The 19,900-nt window shown below is 33.6% G+C and overlaps 1 protein-coding gene across 2 annotated transcripts in view; it reads right to left on the bottom strand.

The window, feature by feature from the left end:
• Positions 1-8,842: 8,842 nt before the first annotated feature.
• Positions 8,843-19,900, bottom strand: part of Ctl1 (choline transporter-like protein 1) — a 31,920-nt gene continuing 20,862 nt past the window's right edge. The window contains exons 2-9 of one of the 2 annotated variants that reach the window (XM_073980423.1): positions 16,828-17,210; positions 16,604-16,758; positions 16,424-16,532; positions 16,232-16,352; positions 15,575-15,845; positions 10,031-10,310; positions 9,578-9,962; positions 8,843-9,502 (exon numbers count right to left, since the gene is read on the bottom strand). In XM_073980423.1, coding sequence (XP_073836524.1) covers positions 9,269-9,502; positions 9,578-9,962; positions 10,031-10,310; positions 15,575-15,845; positions 16,232-16,352; positions 16,424-16,532; positions 16,604-16,758; positions 16,828-17,210 — 1,938 coding nt within the window. In that variant the 3' untranslated portion in view covers positions 8,843-9,268. The remainder of the gene's footprint in view (positions 9,503-9,577; positions 9,963-10,030; positions 10,311-15,574; positions 15,846-16,231; positions 16,353-16,423; positions 16,533-16,603; positions 16,759-16,827; positions 17,211-19,900) is intronic. The other variant, XM_073980424.1, reaches the window with a different exon arrangement.

The raw sequence follows: 19,900 nt of genomic DNA, 5'->3' as shown, positions 1-19,900 counted from the left end.
TTATTAAATAAAACACAAGTTATTCACTTTTAAAGGATCACTTTTAATTATCTTCAAATTTACAAATAATTATTTTAATTCTCACTTCAAATTAACAAACGAAATTATTTAATTGATTCAAAACTATACTCCAATACGTCGTAACCAAGACTGCCTGCTTCTCTTCATTCATGTTGGCTTGTCACTTGTCCACTCGAGTTGCAATCAACATACGTTAATGTGCAGGCGCTGATCCAGCAAAATCGTTTTCCCAGGAATTAAGTGCAAGCAGGCAAATTGAAATCAGACCGGATACGCGTGTAGAAATTATTAAATTGCTGGTGAATAATTAATTTGCTGATTAGGACAAATTAATTTGGCTGGCATTGCCAGCGGTGTTAACTTAAATAAATAAATAAATAAATAAATAAATAAATAAATAAATAAATAAATAAATAAATAAATAAATAAATAAATAAATAAATAAATAAATAAATAAATAAATAAATAAATAAATAAATAAATAAATAAATAAATAAATAAATAAATAAATAAATAAATAAATAAATAAATAAATAAATAAATAAATAAATAAATAAATAAATAAATAAATAAATAAATAAATAAATAAATAAATAAAACAAAAATTAAAATCGAAAATGTGTACATTTTAACAGTCAAATTATATTATCATTATTTCTGCAAACTTATTTGTTTTAATTTTCTTTGTCGAATGAGTGTAATAAGTACTGTTGGCACTTTTGACTTTTTGGAATTTTTTCGATTTTTTGTTTTTTTTTTTTCTAATATTCAAATTCACTCTATGATAAAGAAAATGAAATTTATTTTTTCTTATCTAAATATCACTCACATTATACACAATACATATTATTATTTTTTCTGCTTTTTATCATTCACAATTATTTAGTCACTGCACTTTTTTGCATTTCAATTTATAAATGTTTAAATATTAAATTATTAATTTAATTTTTTCAATTTCACTTTTCCACGAACCTTTCGCACTTACAATATCAAACTGACTGATATTTTTCTTATTGTTGATATTTCAAATACTTGGAGTAGCTGTAAAACTCTCACCTTATCTCTCTCACGAGAAGAAATAGTAAAACAATGTAAATTGTTTGTGTAAACAATCAAATGCAGAATTTTCATCTTCTTCTGTGACACTAGGTAGTTCTTGCAGATCGATCTAATTTGAACAGTAATACATTTGTTATTGTAAAATGATAAAGTATCGCTCTTTTATAGAAAGGAAGTTCAGAAAGCGATTACTTTTGGTAGAGGAAGTGAGTAAGTCACTTCCAAATGCTAGCTGGGCTATGACATGTCTCTTTTTTTTGACAATGTCGGTGTTGCAACCAGTGTTGCCGAATTTGCTGATTTATCGTCATTTTGACGATTTTTTGGCCCAAAATTGAAAAATTACGATTTGACGATTTTATGGTCCAAAATTACGATTTTTCACGTAAGCCAGATATGCATGAAATAAAAGACGATAACTACATTTTGAACAAAGTTTCACGAAAGATACTAAGGAAAGCAATGTTCCAAACTTGATTTTTGAGCTTTTTATGTTTTATAGTAATTTCGGATTGGTTATATTTAGAAACAGGTATTTTCATAGTTTTGCATGAGCTGAAAATTTTCGTTTAGTTTTGTTAATGGATGAAAATCTTCCTTAAAAAGTTTTCGAGATAAAATATTAATTATATCTATATTGTTATAAAAAATATGAGTCAAGCTTTATTAACTTCCTACAAATGCCCTCTTTAAGCTGTCAGCCAGTTTGAATGACAATTTTTGTCGATTTCCGACTGCCCAACAACCAAAATATACGTGTACGGACAAACATGGACGGTCACACTGTCAAGCAAGCTATGTGTACAAAGCTTTACCATGCTGCATTACTGGAAACTCGATAACCATAGGAAAACTATCATTTCTGAGAGCAGTTTTTATAGCAGTATTTAAGTGATATTGGGTTAGATTTATTGCTATGGGTTGTCTATTATATGTTGTCAGTCTCATTCACAAATATATCAGAGAAAAATCGCATTAAACGGTAACCAAACCGAGTTTTGGACCATGTTGACGATTTTTCAAATATTGCTGACGATTTCCGATCTAAAACTGTCGGCAACGCTGGTTGCAACCCATATTTACTTCGTCTTTTTATGATGTCAAAGGTGTGTCTTTATACATGATAATTTGTAATAATTATTACGAAATGATTTAGTAACATTTCTGTCTTTTTACACAAAAGTTCAGTAAAAGAAAGCGAAGTGAGAGAATAATTTTGAAGTTGTTTGATGAGAAATTGCTAAAAGTTACTGAAAGAATTTTTCCCAGGAACATTTAGCAAGTTCGATCAGCTTTTTTTTAATTATCTAATAATGGTAGCTGCTCAATGTTTATCTTTTTTTATATGGAAAAATATAAATTGTAATATTTACAATTCAGCTATATTTATTGATTTTTTTATAAATATTAGGTGTGTCTTTTTACTTGATAATTTGTAATAATTATTACGAAATGTTACTAAACGCTGTCTTTTTACACAAAAGTTCAGTAAAAGAGAGCGAAGTGAGAGAACAATTTCGACAGTTGTTTGCTGAGAAATTGCTAAAAGTTGCTGAAAGAATTTTTCCCAGCAACATTTAGCAAGTTCGGTCAGCTGTTTTTTAATCATCTGCTAATGGTCAGCTGCTCAATGTTTATCTGATTTTTGTGGAAAAATACTATAAATATTACGATTCAGCTATATTTATTGATTAATTTATTAATATATTACCTATATTTTATTTATTTTGCTTAAAATTGAAGAGCTTTTTCATTGCTTTGGAGTTAGTTTTTCTTTCATGCATTGGCGCCAATGTTTTTGTTTTGGTTATCAACTGTTATCTTGCTAAAGTTTACTAAATGCTGTCTTTTTACATTTTTCTCTATTTTCGTATCAAAGAGTAAAATCTTTCTTACTCTCTGAAAAGAAGTTACTGAATAATTATTACTGAAAAAGTAAAAAGACACAACTATAGTTAGGGTTCTACTGTAAACAATCAGAAACTAGGCATCATTGTTATTATACATACACACACACACACTTGCTACCCTCATGCTATACTCTTTCTCACTCAGTCAGTCTCTTTCAGTCATTCAGACAACACAGTCATTGTATTACAACACAAGTAGTAACACGCACATCAATTGTAACGTATTTTCAGTTTCCAGAATTAAACAGAATAAATCTTGCTTAAGTTTGTTAATTTATCAATAAGTCTTTTATTTACAACATAAAAGCACAACTAAATCTTTTACTCAAACGTAAGAGTACAACAACTGACGACGAGGACGGTGAATAAGGAAATAAATTCTTTAATTTCAATTCATCTACGCAAAAATCAACTGCACATAAAATGTCAAGCGAGAACATTGTGAAATTATTAGCTGAACAGCAAGCGGCTATGAATCTTCAAACGCAGTTACTGCAACAATTAACAAATCTACTTCAAGCACAGAGTACTGGAAACACCAAAGATGCTACGAGTCCCAGCACTTCAAAAGCAGCATTAATGGAATCTCTTTCACATTCCATGACAGACTTCGTTTATGAACCGGAAAGCGGATTAATTTTTCAAGCGTGGTACAATCGCTACCAACATGTCTTCGAAAAAGAAGCCCAATCTCTGGACGATCATGACAAAGTTGCGTTACTCTGGAGAAAGATGTCAAACAGTGTTCACGAAAGATTCAGGAACTACGTTCTTCCAAAGAATCCAACAGAAATGAGTCTCAAAGACACCCTGGAGAAACTTAACAAACTATTTGGTAAGGTAGAAACTCAAGTGTCTCAACGCTACAAGTGTTTGCAAATGAAAAAACTTGAAGGAGAAGACTATAAGGAATACGCCGGAAGAGTTAACTTACAGTGCGAACTCTTCAAGCTAAATGAAATGCAAGTGGATCAATTCAAGTGTCTAATCTATGTCTTAGGTTTACAATCAAGCAAAGACAACGACATTCGCTTACGTTTACTCAAATTGCTAGACGAAGCAAAGGACTCCACAACTCTAGACACTCTTGTAGATGAAACTCAACGACTCATGGATTTGAAAACAGACAATACATTGATCGAGCATCAATCACAATCAATATGCGCAGTCAAGAAATTCGCCAAGAACAACAACAAGCATTCCCATAAAATTCCTAAAACGCCCTGCTGGTTATGCGGAGACATGCATTACTCAAAATACTGTCCATTTAAAAATCATAAATGTTCAAAGTGTCAGCAGACAGGTCACAAGGATAACTTTTGCAAAAGCGCAAAACGAGGCAAGTCCACTACAGACAAAACTGCAGTCAAGTCGGACAAAACAAAATACAACGCCAACGCTGTATTCTCTTCAAAGCAACTCCAATTTCAACAATTGCGAAAATATACCACCGTGGAAATAAACAAGAAACAAGTCAAATTACAAATCGACACAGCATCTGATATTTCAATCATATCACGATCAACATGGGAATACATAGGTAAGCCTCACGTACACAAAACAAATGATACTGCAACAGACGTGAATTCCAACAGCATCAGCCTAATCGGAAAGTGTCAATGCAACACAACGGTATCAGACAAAACGCTAACTCTACAATGTTACGTCACGGAAATCGATAACTTAAACATAATGGGTATCGACTGGATACAAAGTTTTAACCTTTGGGACAAACCAATTTCAGCTTGGTGTCGCCAAATATCAAACGATGAATACATATCAAACCTGAGAAGCAAGTTCAAACCTGTTTTCGACAACAGCAGTCTTGGCCTTTGTACAAAAACCAAAGTGCATATTAAACTTCTTCCAGACGCAAAAGAAACATTCATTGCAAAACGCCCAGTACCATATGCCGTGAGAACAGAAATAGAAACAGAGCTAGATAGACTTGAAAAAGCAAATATCATCACACCAGTCAATTCTTCAAAATTTGCAGCGCCAATAGTCGTAAGTAGAAGGAACGGAAAAATTAGAATTTGTGCAGACTATTCCACGGGTCTCAACAATTCAATTGAACCAAATCAGTATCCTTTGCCCACTCCTGAAGAAATTCTCTCAGATTGTCACGATTGTATGATATTTAGTCATTTGGATCTCTCTGACGCATATCTACAAGTAGAAGTCGACGATCAAAGCAAAGACTTGCTAACTATTAATACTCACAAAGGGTTATACAGATTTAATCGCCTCACTCCAGGTATAATATCAGCACCAGGATCCTTCCAGCGAATCATGGATGAGCTATGCACAGGCATCCAAGGAGCACGAGCGTACATAGACGACATAGTCTTGGCAAGTAGATCTCTTCACGATCACAAAACTAATCTTAATTTGTTATTACAGAAAATTCAAGATTACGGGTTCAAACTCAAATTCGAAAAATGTCAATTTTTCAAACCATCAATCAAGTATCTAGGTCAAATCATAGATAAAAATGGCATACGACCTGATCCAGATAAAATTCTTGCAATACAGAACCTGAAGGTCCCTGAAAACATTTCAGAAGTACGATCTTTACTTGGCTCCATAAACCACTATGGAAAGTATGTCCACAACATGAGAAACATCCGAAAACCACTAGATGTCTCTTAAAAAAAAGATCACAAATTCATTTGGACCAAAGAATGTCAACAATCTCTCAACGAATTCAAACGCATTCTAACATCGGATTTACTACTAACTCATTACAATCCAGCATTGCCAATTCACATTGCAGCGGACGCATCATCACATGGCATCGGAGCGGTAATATACCATACTTACCCAGACAACAGTGTCAAAGCCATTCATCACGTCTCAAGATCACTTACTCCAACGGAGCGAAATTACAGTCAAATCGAAAAAGAAGGACCAGCACTAGTTTTCGCCGTACAACGTTTCCACAAAATGATTTTCGGAAGAAAATTCACCCTACATACCGACCATAAGCCATTGCTCACCATATTTGGTTCCAAAAAAGGTATTCCGGTCTACACCGCGAACAGGTTACAACGTTGGGCTCTCATCCTTCTCACCTACGATTTCGATATGAAGTATACCAATACAAAGGATTTTGGACATGCAGACGTTCTGTCAAGATTGATAAGCGCACATGAAAAACCATCAGACGAGTACATCATAGCTTCAATCAACCTAGAAAACGACATAAGATATGACATCACAGACGCCGTATCAACACTGCCAGTTAGCTTCAAAATGATACAGGATGCAACCAAAAAGGATTCAACCTTACAAACAGTTTCAAACTACGTATACAACGGCTGGCCAGAAAACAAAAACAGCATAGATTCTTCAATTCTTCCATATTTCAACAGGCAAGATTCAATATCAATAACAGATGATTGTCTTATGTTCAATACGCGCATAATAGTACCCGAATGCTACAGAAAACAAATTCTCAAACAACTGCATCGCGGACACATAGGAACAGAAAGAAGCAAATCTATCGCTCGCAGCTACGTATATTGGCCAAACATAGACAAGGACATAGAGACTTACGTCAAGAAATGCAACAATTGCCAACTCGCAGCATAAAGTCCCATCAAAACCAACCTTTGTCCTTGGCCCACAACAACACGCGTTCTCGAACGTGTTCACATAGATTACGCAGGTCCTGTAAAAAGCATTTACTACCTCGTAATAGTGGATTCATATTCCAAATATCCCGTCATATATGAAACTTCATCAACCACGACCGCAGCAACATTAAGGTTACTAACAACTTATTGTTCACAGTTTGGAAATCCTGAACAAATCGTATCCGACAATGGAACACAATTTTCCTCAGCGGATTTTGAAAATTGGTGTTCTCAACGAGGAATCAAACACACACGAACAGTTCGATATCACCCAAGTTCCAATGGTCAAGCAGAAAGATTCGTCGATACTCTCAAACGATCTTTAAAAAAAATCAGAGGGAAAGGAGACGGCATCTAATGCACTACAAACATTCTTAGAAGTGTATCGTTCAACACCGAACAAAAACTCACCTAATGAACTCTCTCCAGCGGAATCATTCCTAGGTCGAAAAATGAGAACAGTTTTCGATTTAATAACAAAGCCTCCACCAGCGAGCAGAGAGAGAAACATTCAAATGGAGAAACATTACAACCGGAAACATGGTACAAAACAACGAAATTTCATCACTGGAGATCTTGTCTACGCTAAACACTTCAAAGGTAATAAAAGCTACTGGGTTCCAGGTGAAATTATCAACAAAGTGGGAAATGTTACCTACAACACTCTCATTCAAGTGGATAAGAGACAAATTCTTGTGAGATCTCACGCAGATCAACTCAGACCAAGAGAAACCGATGAAAATGTACCTGCAGAGCAAAATGATAATCTTCCTCTTCAAATCCTACTAGAAGACTTCAACATTAGTCCACCAACGGAAGAAGATTTCGCAACTCCACCATCATCACCGGTTATGCACCCACAACGCATCACTTCTCGAAGAAACCCTGTACAGCCAGTATCCCGGACCCCCGAGAAGTCTCAAAAAGGGAGATGTTAGGGTTCTACTGTAAACAATCAGAAACTAGGCATCATTGTTATTATACATACACACACACATACTTGCTACCCTCATGCTATACTCTTTCTCACTCAGTCAGTCTCTTTCAGTCATTCAGACAACACAGTCATTGTATTACACCACAAGTAGTAACACGCACATCAATTGTAACGTATTTTCAGTTTCCAGAATTAAACAGAATAAATCTTGCTTAAGTTTGTTAATTTATCAATAAGTCTTTTATTTACAACATAAAAGCACAACTAAATCTTTTACTCAAACGTAAGAGTACAACAAATATATTAATTATTTTTTATTTATTTTGCTTAAAATTGAAGAACTTTTTCATTGCTTTGGAGTTAGTTTTTCTTTCATGCATTGGCGCCAATGTTTTTGTTTCGGTCATCAACTGTTTTCTTGCTAAAGTTTACTAAAATCGTCTTTTCACTTTTTTCTCTATTTTCGAATCAAAGAGTAAAAACTCTCTTACTCTCTGAAAAAAAGTTACTGAATAATTATTACTGAAAAAGTAAAAAGACACAACTAATATTATTAATGTAAATACATATTACATTTATGAAGTCGATTACCGCACTTTAACTATGAATTATCGAAACAATGTTCCCGATCATATTTTTTTGCTAATTGTGAGTGGCAAATTAAAAAACAAATCAAAATCACTTCTTATTCCATCCACTCCTATATAAAAATTAAATTTATGTTTATTCATACATATATTAATTTATTTATTACACGTATGCAGATCAAATTAAAATTTTGCCTTGGTTTCTCTATAACGTAGTAATTCTTCGGTCCCCAAGGACCGTTCCCGGACATTTCTTTTGTTCAATTCTAAATCACTTTCTATTCAACCATTGTTATGTTCGGTAAGGATCGATCTCTATAACTATCTTTCTACCAATTTTCAATAAAAAAAGAATTACTTTCTGTTCAATTCACATCCTGATTCCTTTTGTGTATTTATTTTTATTTTACTTTCACGCAGTCAAATCTGGGAGAAATATTGTGTTTCCAGCTATATATCTTTGGTTCGGGTTCTTAAGCTTTTCTTCCATTTCTACAGGAAAACATCCAACGCTTCATACTTGGTGTTTTCAACCACTTAAATTGATCAGATGTAATGAAATAGAAAATGAAAATAAAGACAGATTAGTGTAACGTATGACGGCATGATTCTCGCTGTTAACTTAAATAGCACTTTAGCATTGTGATGACCATGAAAGTCTTGGAAAACCCCAAACAAAGAACACATGGATTGTAATTATTCAACTTTATTATAAAAAAGTTTGAGTGTAGTTAAATATAAATACATGTATATAAATATTGTATGATTTATATCTGAACAACATAATCAATAAGTCTTAAATACATATTTATCTTTTGTATACAACGTTTGGGAAGCGAAAAATAAGTGCAAAAACATATCCAATGATTCATACATATTCAATAATGTAAGCAATGTTGTTTTTTAATATATGGAACACGATGAGAGATTCAAAACACACATTTCTAAATAAATCTGATTTTTTTCTTGTAAACTATAGATGTTTATAAAAAATTGTGCGGATTTTTTCCATAAAGCTAATAAATTTTAAGGGCTAATCTGAAATCGCTTCCAGTGTATTTTAGAACAGTTATTAAATAATTGTTGAATAGTCGTTATTTGTATTCCGTATATAATCTACTCATTTGATTCCATGGGTCCATCAGGTACTATCATTCCGGGTCTTTTCGATGTGCTAAATGGTTGCTTGTTAATCGGCATCATCTCAACAACCTGTATGGGAGGTTCTTCGCCTGGCTGTAATGGTTCCTCTCCGACCAACTTCGCCAAATTACTTTGTGCCCAGCGTCCAGCGCGACCATTAATGGTTTTATCTTCACATACACACAAGAACAGGGTATCGACAACCATCTACATGCACAAATAGTAAATAGTTAAAACGTGAGCGTAGCCCCAACATCTTCATTAGGATTTTTTTGTACTCACCTCAAACAATGACAATACAATATGGGCAATAAAGAATGAAAATACAATAATTAATATTACGGGAGCCATGTAGAAATTTAGACCAGGTCTATCTTTTAACACGAATATGCCAATCAGGCCTGAAATTGCGGCTACCATTATTTTTCCCAAAAACAACACAAAATCGCCTACACTGTTAATTGTGGCAACTTGTAGGGCATTGGTGGCCATGGCATTCCATGCGATTCCTGCTGCTGGACAAAAATTGATGGATTCTATGGCCACCACTGTGTAAGCATTGTGATTAAGAAAACGTATGAATTTTTCCAATAACCAAAAACCACAAATACAACATTTAAGACAACAAGCGGCACATTCAGAGCCTTTATCTTCGCCCTTTTTCAATCTGTAATGGAGGACATTTATAACTGATTCAATATCATTTGTTAAACAATGCTATTGCTAGAAACTTACTTGGCATAGAGGTATGTCAAAATTAGTCGTGGTATTTTGAAAATGGTTATAACAAATGAACCCTTTGCCACTGTGCCCAGATGATATTTGATCAGTCTTCCAATTGCATATATTGTCGGTGTTGTTGTTGGCTTATCGAAATACCAGAAGGCAACAGCTGCAGCTAATGCAAATTGCTGGCATGCAAAAATAAATTCCGTCGTCCATATAAGTCCAACAACATATATCCAAAACATACTCTTGATAGTCTTGGCCTCTGTATATTCTATTGGTATAAAACCTAAAAGGGAACAATATTAAGATAAGTAAAATCACAAGTAATAGACGAGTTGTATGGGTTAATTTGTAAACAAATATTTTGCATATTTATCATACAGTGTAAATGTGTTATTTAAAAAAACAAGTAACAAATGTTGTTGATTCGAATGAGCCGAACTTTTTATACCAAGGCTCATAATATAAACCGAAATCTTCGAAAATATGATCGGAAACTTTAAAATAACAACAATTAGGATGAACCGCCATAAACGAATGTAACATATCGTGTCGAAGGTAGTTTTCTGCATCGCCAAGATCTGTAGGTAGGCAATTGGAGATACTAAAAAATTCTCGCTCTGTTAAAGTGTTAACAGAGTGTCCGCCCAACAGCGTAGAAATTCATGAGTCTACCAATTCATCACTTCTGCGTAGTAACAAAAAAGATCGCATGTTTTCGAAGGAGTCTACTGCGAGTGCTCACCAAACAAATCCATTACTTCGATTAAAAAAAATTTTTTTGGCGAGCACATCCGCCATTTTTAGTACATGGGTTACGAAAAAAATTGTGGTTTCAAATCTGTTCGCGTTCACAAAATTGGATGCTGCACTCAAAAGTTATGGGGGGTTTTACTCTCTTATAAAGAAAAAATATTTAAAAATTCCTATTGTGTTGTAATAAGAGCATGTATATATGAATCGTTAATAGTATTTGATATCTATCCGTAGATGCTAAATTAGTTGCTAAATTTATTTTTATTTTCGTGGAAAATCCAAAAATTGTAGAAATCTTGGAGTAAATTTTATTTATTCTAACTTAGAGTCCATAAAAATCTCTAAACAAAATAATTTAAAAATACGTACAAAATCTAGAGAACGCGTAGAAAAATGTAAGACCAAAATTATAAAGATCGCGTTTAAAACTTGCATATTACAGCAACAACAAAGTACGGAAACTTACTGTTGGAAATTATTTCAAAAACATATTTTTTGGTTAAATACGAAAAATTAAAAAAAAAATGTTGGGAGTTATTCTATTATTTCGCTAAATTTCCATACAAATCCTGAAGTATTTTGCTTAAACTTCTACAAGAAATGTAATTAGTCATCGGGGAAGTATATTTGCTTTCTGTGATAAGCAATAGAAATAAGAAGTAGAGAATAAAATTGAAATTACAATCAAAGAAAAAAACATAGATATTAAAAACCGTATAATTCGCGAATCCGTTTAAATCAGTTGAGGTGCATGTGCTTTTCGGATACGGGGAGTCCATGTCTATCAATGTGTATGGATTTTCCCATGTTTCATTCAGCGGCCAAAGTGTGCCATCAGTTGCATCTTACTATTCAAAAAACCTTCAAGTGGGCAAAAGTTACGCGATGTGCATATGATTATAAGGTGCATCCGATTTCAATGGCCGCCTATTAAAAATACGTCAATATAAATTATTTTAGACAGATTCGTCAGGATCTGCGGATGTGCCACCACATTCTATTTTGGGATAAATAGGGATATTACTCCCGAATCTTTATAATTTGTGACACACCTTTTTGGCAAATATTATAATCGCGTATAAAGGATTACATTTATTTAAAAATAATCAAAGAAAATCGCGGTTCAATTCTCGGAATTGTCAAAATATATTTTTGCAGATATTCCTACTTTCAAGGTATCTATATCCGGCGTTTTAGTGGATGGATTCGAACGAGGAAGGGCTTATTAGATCCGGCACGTAAAAAAACTAAAATCACGCGGGGTTCAGGGGTACCTGTACGACAGTTGTAAATTTTAAAGCCAAAAAATAGGTTTTTTCAGAAAATTTACGCACCAAATTTTCGCCTTTGGACTCATATTACTAGGAAGCTGTACGGAGCACACTCATGAAATATACATCGAACGACGTGGAATCGCGAGTTTTACAATCCTATAAACTAGTTTCGATTATTATCTAGTTGCACCCACTAATTATAAGAAAAATTCGAAAAACACTGAAATCAAAACTTCAAAATGTCAGCATCGATTTTAGGGGGATGCAGTGTATATATCGAAAAGTCATACACTAGAACCATATTGCCTAAGGGGCATTCTTTAGTTCTTTCTTTGAGCACAGCTTTGAATTTTCCGTGGTTTGGCCAAAAATCAAGAAAGAACACAAAAAAACTTGTAAACTTCAACACATTTTTCCCATTTTTTTATATTACTACCAGCGCAGCTTCCACGAAAATTATTTGTTATGGTCCATATTATGAGATCGTAGCTAAAACAGTTCAATATATATAAATGCATTCATATTTTATAAAATATATTAACAGTTCGCGACTTATTAAACGGTGAACCTTAACTTCAACGATTGTAAAACTTTTTTGAATATTACCATATACACTTTCATACGTGCAAAATGTGCCTCATCGAAATAATGGTTTTAGACCCCAAGTATGTTTAGACAATTTGGAGTTTCAGACAATTTGGAGTCGATTGAGCAATGTCCGTCCGTCTGTCTGTCTGGACCGCACGATAACTCTCGAACGGTTGCACCGATTCGGTTCAAATTTTGGCTTTCGTAATATTTTGCCCAAACTTAGTTTAAGTTCGAAGATGGGCTATATCGGTCCACTCCTTCCGGTACGGTACCTCCCCCACAAAAGTTCGAAAATGTTCAGAAAATTTGTGCGCAAGATAACTCTTGAAGGGAGTAATCGATTTGGTCCATACTTTGCCCATCGTAAAGTGTGTACCAGACTTAGATAAGGTTTCAATATAAACTCAATCGGTCAACTCCTTCGGATACCTCCCACAAAATTTCGGAAAAGTTCAGTTTAGGGCCATCTCTCGAATCGCTTTGAATTTTGTTTTAGCAACTTGCATTCACTGCCCCACATACAAGTTTCCTTAGGGGCAAGTCCATACTTCCCGAGAAAATAGCCTGAAAGTTGCAAAAACCCCCTATGACACCGGGTTAGGTGGTTGGAGCGCAAGATAACGAACGGATCTGCCGATTCGCTCCAAAATTTGGCCTTAGTAATATTTTGTCCAAACATAGTTTAAGTTCGAAGATAAGTCATATCGGTCAACTCCTTCAGGTACCTCTCCCACAAAAGTTCAAAAGTATTCGGAAAAATTGTGCGCACTATTATAACTCTTGAAGGGAGTCACCCATTTGGTCCATATTTTACATATCCTAATATATCTGCCAGATGTAGATTAGGTTTGAATTTGGACTATATTTGCCTACTCCTTCTGGTAGCTCTCACACTAAATTTCAGAAAAATTCACTTTAAGACCTGCTCTCGAATCGCTTTGATTTTTGTTGAAGCAATTTGCATTCGCTACCTCCATTACGACGGTAAAGGTTTTTTCATGGGCAAGCCCATATTCCTTAGGGAAAAAGCCCGAAAGGTGTAAAAACACCTTGTGTCGGAGAGCACGATAACTCTCGAACTGTTCAACCGATTTGGTCCAACATTTGGTCTTCGTCATATTATATCCAAACTCCACACTTCCGGTACTTCTCCATAATATTTAAAAAATGTCACTAAAACGCTAGGACGATATGACTTGAATGGGGCAACCAATTTGGTCCAAACTTTGGATCTCCTAATATTTTGTCAAAATTTAGTTTAACTTCTAAAATGGCCTCCCTAAGCGAACCTCCCCCACAAAAGTTCAACATTTGTGTCTTAGCGCAGTTAATTCCTAATCCACATTTTTGTCGGCAAGTTCAAATGCCCAAAAGGGCCACAAAATTCTGAAGAGATTTTAAGTACATTCGATCTCTCCGTTGGTGAAAGTTTCACTTCACATTGGCTGAGGGTATATATCTGTCGGCAAAGCCGACTGACACTTTTTTACTTGTTTTTATTAGATTTTATTATATAATTTTTTTTATTCTTTTGCCTTGTTGTAGGTTTCAATGTTGCATTAATGTTCTATGTTCCTTCTACGTTGTTAAGGATGAATATTAGGAAAAGTGTTTGGATTGGGTTCCTCCTACTATCTCTTCCCTCTCCTGCTTACTTTTTAGGGTAATAGTTATTGGCGGCAATATGGGTTTTGCTTGTGGGTTTCAATGTAATAAGTTATTGACATTGGCATTTAATTAGTATAATTTGTTTAGTATTAGTTGTTTCTTTTTACGTGATAATTAGTAATAATTATTACTAATGTTGCAGATTTTGAAAGTTGTATAAAGGAAAAGTTACTGAAAAAATGTTTCAGCAACATTTAGTAAGCAAAAAGACACACCTATTATTTTACTAATTTAGTTTATGTTTTCTTTGTAAATAAGTTAGTTCCGATAGGGTTCTGTACTTAGTTAATATAAATTATTGGCCATATTGGCTTCTTTATATTACAATGAAGGAAATTAATAACATGTATTAAAAATAATTCTTAACACTAAACATTGAATTTGGACAACCACTGGTATTGATCATTTAATAAAATATAACCCCTTCCTTATCCCATGAGCTCGGGAAAATTTTTTCTCAAAAATTAAAAGAGCACAATCTATGTATATTGCAGATTTTGTATGATGGACCCATATTTATATATTTTTCGAAGAAGTTTTATGTTTCGATTTATATAAAATATGATTATTTAACCATAAACACCTATTTTTACGGATATAAAAAATCTTAAATCGAGTAATTGCAATAACAACTTCAAACTTAATAAGCTGCCAAGAAAAGTTTTGTGCAAATATTTGGTTCCATATACCAATTCATTTGAATACAAATATGAATAGTTACAAACAATGAATGACACTGAAGAATGAATTGTGCACAATTTTAATATTGACGGGAAGAAATATATCTAAGAATATAAAATATATGTAATTGTTTTGCATAAAAAATTTTGAATTCTATATGTAAACATGATAATTATTTATATGCAAAAATATGTTCTCTATATAGGAGTGATTTTTTTTTAAGTTTACGAAGCAATTTAAATATCTTTATGCAATAAATCGATTAAATAAAAGCCTAAAAGAGTGTGTTCAGAAACATTATTGCAAAAGTTAGCCAAATTACTGTAATGAAACGGATTTTACTATTATGTACATTGTTAAGCTCACAACTCATTATTTACAGTATAGCATAAAAAAGGAGTTCTCTCCGTCTAAACAAAAAAGAAGCGCTACAAATCACTTACACATGATTTTTTGTATCAGTCAAAACTCCGTTGCGTTTTTTTTTTCATTTTAGCATTTTAAAATTATATGGCGCATAAGGAACAAGGGGATGGTTATAAAAAAAAATGTTATTCTTAAGCAAACAGGCTTTACTTACTTCGAGTAGAGTTAACTGTTACACCATTGGACTGTGTGGCGGTGTTATCCAAGGGGGCAAATGGATTGCTATTTCCGGGAGAACTTGCGGTCGCAATACACATTACCACTAATACCCAAAATGCTAAAAATAAAGCTAAAACCACAAATGCTAGTAAAGGTGCAAAAATTAGTCCCGGCAGATTCATCATGCACTTTCCAGATTCCTCGAATAAAGCTGTCAAGCCGGACAATTTATTTTTTAAATAATACACAATGACGATTAAAATGATCTACAAGTAATCAGGACAAAAAAAAACTTGGTCACAATGATTTCTAAATATTACAAACATACCAAGGTTTATATAAGGTCGGACAGTAACCCCAGCTAACTATTAACATTACATTATTGTGATTTGAAATATAAAGAAACTCAAATCACAATAATGTAAAATCTATTAATGGTCTGTTTCACTAAGACGATTCGAATTCAAATTCGTTCAAATTACTTCCAAACTTCAGTTTTTCGAAAAATATTTGATTCATTTTTGGTTTCAATCAAACAAATAATTCTACAATAATAGGAGTTTGGTAGCAATTCGAACGAATTTGAATTCGAATCGCCTTAGAGAAACCGGCCATAAGTTTATTGTCCATAGTAGTAGACCTTGAAACATACCATTGTTATAGTAGCTATGATTGCCAAAGTAAATACTGCTTGTTCATTTCTTGTAAATTCCTCTAGATAGGAAAATTGTATATTATTTTTTTCTTTGTTTTTTACCGAATAATAGGTATACCTGCAAAAAGAAACGAGATCAAATTTCTACTTTGTGATTTTGATTCTTTGTATATTATGTTTGTTATTTACCACAAAGCGCCTGTTAATCCAATACTAGCCACAATGACCAAAACACAAATTAGCCAAGAAACAATGCGTGACAACCAATGCATTAATATTACCAATGCTATTGAAATTACTGTAAATTAAGAGCATAAAAAAGTATGCCTGTTATTATCAATACAAAAACAATTTTGTCTGTGTACATACAAAATGATAGACCACAGATTATGGCAATAAAATGCCATGTTGAATAGATATCGCCCAAAAATTGTTGGGCTGTATCCCAGGAATTCAACATATTGTACATATCCTTGACGGGGGCATTTTTGCTTTTTGGCATGCATCGGTGTAGAACGGGTGAACTGGAATTTTAAACAAAAGATAACATCGATATGTACATGCATAAATATGTATTTTTATTTACATCTTACCTTTCATATATGGGAAATTCTGGACAAGGTCCCAAAGTATTGAATAACTGGCTTAAATCCCCCTGTCCACTTTCAGCTAATATTGACATATTGAAATCATAACGACATATATGATTTCGTGTTTCCAAGTAATATTTGTTAACATCATCTTTGGTGAGCAGTGTTTTTGAAGGACACTCCTTAACACATACTTTTAGGGATTTCTTTAAATGCTTCACGTCAAAATATAAAAGTTGCGGCGTATCCAAGGTATTCCTTCCCGACAGGGGGAATTGAGGGTAGCGTTCATTCTTTTTAACGCCACATGTATTTCCAAAGGAATCATATCCATTAATAACACGCAAAGGATTGCCATAGACAAATGAAAATATCGCGATAACAATCTGCAAATAATTGACAATAATATTAAAATGAAAAATATGTACATATATTTGCATGTTGTCATGTGTAATTATTAAGAATATTGTAACACCAATAATCCAATGGTATAATTGAGATAATGAAATTTAATGTTCTATTTGATAACTTTGGCATGACCATCAAGCGGTAAGTAAAAAATCAATAATAACCATTATTTAATTTCGCACATAATAACGATAAAAACGTGGAATAATGAAACTATGAAAAAAACAAGTAAGCAAAGACTATAGTCGGACGGGGCCGACCATGTGATACCCTACACCACAACCTCTAGGAAACAGCTATGTGCTACCGCCTTGCACGCTGAATCAAATTTTCAAATTTTCAACGGTGCCAAAATACCCCTTAATAATGTTGGCGATATTTCCTGAGTATTTCAGCCATGAAAAACGTCTCTACAAGTGTCAACTTAGGACACGATGTTCGGACTCGGCGATAAAAACTTGGTCATATATCAATAACATATATAAATCCATTGATATAAGAGAATCAATGTCCCTACTGGGATGTTTGTGGAAAAGATATTCAAAAATTGGAAAATTCACATTGATTAGCCCCTCATGCTAAATCTTTAAATTGTCTTTGAATAGCAGGTTCCTTTTTGGAATAACCTAAAATAAATAAATTTACATATATACAATGCAATTTCCTACATCTCTGATATTTGATATTTCGGAAATTGTGAGTTTATTGAAAATCTATCGTCCTCACGTAGTTTTGTGCTTTTCAGGGTATTTGAAAAATAGTTCATTGTGGGTACATATTGTGATATCAAAAATATTTTTTATATTGGTAGAAATAACTACTAATGAATAGAAATTCAAATAATTTGAATGCAAACAAATGTCAAAGACATAAATACTACTAAGACTAGACAAAATGCATGCAACAAAAAAATGTTTACGAAACTTTGTATAGAAACATTACCCTTAACAGGTTGCAGTTAATTCAAAATCGCAACCAAGGAGGAACATTTCATGTAATGGTATCAGAAACGAAATTTATGAATTCAAGGATCTATTCAAGAATAATTCTATGTCAATTGGATCGGTAAATTCGGTTAAATACGTAAAAATGTATAAAAGAAAAAAAATGTTATATCACCATATCGTGATATAACATTATGTTAAATTCAAAAGCCATTCACTGAAGAATGATAGCAAAAAAATGTCTTATCTTGTTGTATTTATGTCTTTGCAAATGTATAAATCCCAAAATTATTCATATTCAATTACACACCAAAGAAGATAGTATAAGTCAGCTGCGTTAACGGTGATATACCCTCTGCCTCAGGTTTCTTGGCTGTTTTTCAGGGTTTCTTGGAGCTTTTCGGCCATAATCTTAGGAAATATGGACTTGCTATTGCAATTGTACCATCGAAAAGGGGACCGCAAGGACAATCTGCTGAAAAAAATCAAAATTATTCGAGAAGACTCTTAAATTTCACTTTTCCGAATTTTGTATATAGTCTTACCCAATCTATCGATCGATTGCTCACTTCGCCAGATATAGTTCACACAATTTTTCGAAAAAAAATTTAACTTATGTGGGGAGGTGTGTACCTATTCGAACTTAAACTATGTTTGGGCAAAATATTTCGAATCATAAAATTTTCGTGTCCACCAGATAGGTAGACAATAAGAGAGACAGATGACCGGACTGGGCTAAATAGACTCCAAATTGTCTAAAACAAATTTCGTCCAAACATACTTGGGGTCTAAAACCATTATTTCGATGAGACACATCTTTGGTCGTATTTTGTATGTATCCCCTTTACTGTAAACCCTGAGGTATAAAATATGTGGCGAGGCGACCCAATGCCGCAATATTTGTATAAAACATCCAATTGGACAATTTAACTGCAAATTTCTCTGTCATGATATCGACAATTTGTAGCATGGGGGGAAATTGTGGTTCTATACAGAAACCCCATTACATATTAGGCAGTAGGCCCGTTATATAGCAGACACATTATTGCAATTTGGATCAAGGGAAAGGTCAGTAGTTCTTTTTCCATATGTACGCTACTTTGCCGGTATATGCCCTCCAGGAATTAATATATGGACCAAAAAAAATTTGTAAATTTTTCATACAAAAGTAATGGTCTATGTCAACCGCTAAATAATATGAGATCATCATGCAAAATTATAGGCATTTTCTTCAACCTAAACTCTTACCTCGTGCGAAATTTCGTGACTATTGCGCTATAATTGCTACCTCTAGCGTGTTTATGATTACACTGCCAACAAAAAACTGGATGTATAAGGCTGTAACTCTGTTATCACGTACATCAACATAATTGACATCAATGGAAAGGTCAAGAGATCGTCTTCCAAATATATCTCACGAGGGAGGAATGTGTCTTTCAGGAACATTTTCACAATTTTCACACAAAAGTTGTGATCCATTTAACCCTCTAAATATTATCTGATCGCCATCTCAAATTGCAAACTTCTTCTTTGTCATATACTCTTACCTTATTTAAAATTTCGAAGCGATCGGACTATTATTGCGACCTACAGAGCAGCTACAAAATCGGATAAAAATTATGTTTTTGGTCCATTTCACCCGCTAAATATTTCACGATCATCACCAATTAAAATAGCGATCTATTCTGATGTGAAACCGACCTCCATACCAAATTTCGTGACGA

This window comes from Musca autumnalis, unplaced genomic scaffold (genome assembly GCF_047663935.1).
Source record: "Musca autumnalis isolate F117 unplaced genomic scaffold, ASM4766393v1 scaffold_4, whole genome shotgun sequence".
Lineage (NCBI taxonomy): Eukaryota > Metazoa > Arthropoda > Insecta > Diptera > Muscidae > Musca > Musca autumnalis.
Note: the sequence above shows the minus strand (reverse complement) of the source record. Positions and strands in the feature narration are given on the sequence as shown.